At 53.1% G+C, this 3,458-nt stretch overlaps 1 protein-coding gene across 1 annotated transcript; it reads left to right on the plus strand.

Moving 5' to 3' along the window:
* The first annotated feature begins 2,048 nt into the window (after positions 1-2,048).
* On the plus strand, positions 2,049-3,177 carry POP7 (POP7 homolog, ribonuclease P/MRP subunit). The gene is made up of 2 exons (XM_039221851.1): positions 2,049-2,239; positions 2,482-3,177. Exon 2 carries the CDS (start codon positions 2,492-2,494, stop codon positions 2,912-2,914), a length of 423 nt encoding a protein of 140 aa, XP_039077782.1. The 5' UTR covers positions 2,049-2,239; positions 2,482-2,491; the 3' UTR covers positions 2,915-3,177.
* The last annotated feature ends 281 nt before the right edge of the window (positions 3,178-3,458 follow it).

Consider the following 3,458-nt stretch of genomic DNA (forward strand, 5'->3'; position numbering starts at 1 on the left):
TTTTAAGATTTTATCTTCAAGTAATCTCTACACCCAACCTGGGGCTCAAACTTACAACCTCCTGATCAAGAGTTGCATGCTCTAGGGGCGCCTGGGTGGCTTAGTCGGTTAAGTGTCCGACTTTCGCTTAGGTCATGATCTCGCGGTTCATGGGTTCGGGCCCCGCGTCGGGCTCTGTGCTGACTGCCAGCTCAGAGCCTGGAGCCTGTTTCAGTCTGTGACTCCCCCTCTCTCTGACCCTCCCCTGCTCACACTGTCTCTCTCTCTCTCCTAAAAATAAATAAACATTTTAAAAAAATTAAAAAAATAAAAAGAGTTGCATGCTCTAAACTGAACTAGACAGGCACCAGAGTTTTCCGTCTCTGGTTCTGGCTCTTTTGTCAGTCTTGCTAGACGCTTATCAACTTTATTGATCTTTTCAAGGAACCAGCTTTTATTTTGAGTTTCTCTATTGTTTTTGTGTTCAGTTTGATTTTTGTTCTTTATTATTTCCTCGCTTCTTTTCCCTTTGGCTTTATTTGGCTCTTCATTTTCTAGTTCCTTGAGGAAGCTTAGATTACGCTCCCACTCTTTTCAAAATCCCATTTAGAGGGGCGCCTAGGTGGCTCAGTGGGTTAAGCGTCTGACTTTGGCTCAGGTCATAATCTCACAGTTCATGAGTTTGAGCCTGGTGTTGGGCTCTGTGCTGACAGCTAGCTGAGAGCCTGAGCCTGTTTAAGATTCTATACCCTCTCTCTCTGACCCTCCCCTGCTCATGCTGTGTTCTGTCTCTCTCTCTCTCAGAAATAAATAAAACATTTAAAAAACGTTTAAAAAAACAACCCAAAATCCCATTTAGAATATTCCTTGGTCCCCTGAAAAACTTTATCCATCAAAACTCAGCTCAGATGTCACTTTTGAGGCAGAACAGAGTTGTAGCCAGCCTTTCCTCCTCACCTAAACCTGCAAACTTGTGATTAATGAAAGAATCTGAAGCTAAAGGGAGAACTACAGGCTTTAAATGTGCTGGGAGAAAAGTTCTCAAGAACCTGACCCCTTTCCAACCTGCAGTCAAGTGGGGTCATAAAAATGCCACGTGTAGGCTTAACAGTTTACAAGGTTATATTGGGTTTTAACGGTGGCAAAACAGGAATTATCATCCCTATTTAAGTGTTGGGGCAACTCAAGCAGAGAGTAGTTCTAGGTTCCTAATGCAGGTCTAAGTCATTTTTGAAGGGAAACCTCCAGAAACTATACCATTCTGGGTAAACTCCTCCCCAATTGTCCTTGGGGAGCCACGAACCCGCAGGCCCCAGCCCGTCCTGCCCGCCAGGGGGCGCACGTCCCTGCTGGGGGCGGGAATGGGGGTGGTGGGTAGAGGACGATGAACTGGTGGGCAAAGGTTGAGGGGTGTGGATGGGTCAGCACGCTCTGGGGGAGCTGTGAAGGCTGGGCCTACGGGTAGTAACTTGGGTCCCCAAGGGCTGACTTTGCAAGTGATAGGGGAGAGGGACGGGTCCCCATGATCTACAGTGTAGTCCCGAGGTGGCGTGGTTCTGCCCAGGGCCCAGCCTCACCACTCAATCCCCCATTCAGTCTTTGGGCAGCAGGAACCTCGGGCGGGAGATCAGCTCTGCCAACTCTGCCACACCACACCTCCTCTGACCAGAGGAACCGTGATGTACGCGGGAGTCCAGACTTGCCTACAGTCCCCTTCACGTTCTCTTTAACTCGCACCCCTTTCTGTTGTCTTTGGAAGTCCCCTACCCCAAATCCTTCAGGTCCCTAGATAGTCTTCTTTCTCCCCTTTAGGACCCCCGCCGTGGGCCAGGAACTCGGACCGGCCTAGTAAAAAGGACCCTCCCTAGACTTGACTTAGTACAAACCCCCGCACCCGCTTGCGTGGCGTACACGTGGTTGAGTCTGTCTCTCAGCTCTCTCGCGTTACTTAAACACGTCGCGCAGTTGCGCGAGCGCCCGAAGGGGCGGGGAGAACGGAGGCCGGGAGAACGATTCGTGGATTACCCGGGCCCGGGGGTGGAGGGGGGGAGGCGCGCGTGCGCACTTGGCAGCCCTTTCAGGAGTCGGGAACCGGCCGGGTGCCCGCAATCTCGCGATCCTGTTACGCACCGCTTTTCTTCGCGTCCTGGGGCTTGCGGGTCGCGGGCCGCACCCTCAGTCCAGGCGGGTCGGCACGAACTTGAGTGGCTCGGCTGGGAGTGGGCCGCGTGTTCGGGGAGAGCACCGTGGACTGGAGAGTGTAGGCTTGGGGGAAGGGGGCTGTGGAGGGACCTGAGGGTGGGGGTGATGTCCTGGATGACTAGGAACTGCGGGTAAGGGAGATAACGCGAACTCGCTTTGAATGGGAGGGGACTGAGCCTGGAGGGGAAGAGGGGCGTTGAGTGCGCCCCCTCCTGTCTGCACTCTTTGGGCTGGAAACGGGGTAGGAAAGAAAGCGAAGTCGCTTGGCACCTCTCTGATCTCCTCCCTTCCCCGCGTCAGGGCACACAGCATGGCGGAAAACCGAGAGCCCCGCGGGGCCGCCGAGGCTGACCTGGACCCGGTGGAGTACACCCTTCGGAAGCGGCTCCCCCACCGCCTGCCCCGGAGACCCAATGACATTTATGTCAACATGAAGACTGACTTTAAAGCCCAGCTGGCCCGCTGCCAAAAGCTTCTGGACGGAGGGGCTCGGGGTCAGAACTCATGCAGTGAGATCTACATTCATGGCTTGGGGCTGGCCATCAACCGTGCCATTAACATTGCCCTACAGCTTCAGGCGGGCAGTTTCGGGTCCTTGCAGGTAGCTGCCAATACCTCCACCGTGGAGCTCGTCGATGAGCTGGAACCAGAGACTGATACACGAGAGCCACTGACTCGCATCCGCAACAACTCGGCCATCCACATCCGTGTTTTCAGGGTTACGCCCAAGTAATCCAAATGAGGATGGCCACGTTGTCCACCTACCCTCCTGTAACTAGGCTCAGATGTGGCTCTCCTTGTACTGAGTGTGGCCACGGACCTCCTCTACCAGAGCCACATAGGAGAAAACCTGCCACCCCTTACAACCCAGAGGACTGAACTGAGGGGGAAAGTATTGTCTCTTGTTGAGCCCAAGCCATGGGTCTTCCTGAGTCTGTGGTCTGTAAGCTTTGTCACCGACAATAAAAAGTACTAAGTTGTGTTAGTATGCAGCTACCCCCCTGCCGCTGTCTCTCCTCATGTATATGCTGTGTGTGCCTGGAAAGGGAGAGTAGGAAACTTTACAAGTATTTAGGTACAGGAGGGGACCCCACGTGTTTCCTGAGAGCGTAGTACACGGACGGTATAAGAGAACAAACAACAGTGCAATGCAAAAACCTGAGAATCCCAGTGTTTGCTTTAAATTTTCTTCTACTCTCTGAGGAAGGCCAAGTGGATAAGGTGTACAGTCCTGTCTGCTAAAATGTGGCGGGTGTGGTTGTACACTCAGGAAGCAT

The sequence above is a fragment of the Hyaena hyaena genome, unplaced genomic scaffold (assembly GCF_003009895.1).
Source record: "Hyaena hyaena isolate Hyena2069 unplaced genomic scaffold, ASM300989v1 scaffold_1030, whole genome shotgun sequence".
Taxonomy (NCBI): domain Eukaryota; kingdom Metazoa; phylum Chordata; class Mammalia; order Carnivora; family Hyaenidae; genus Hyaena; species Hyaena hyaena.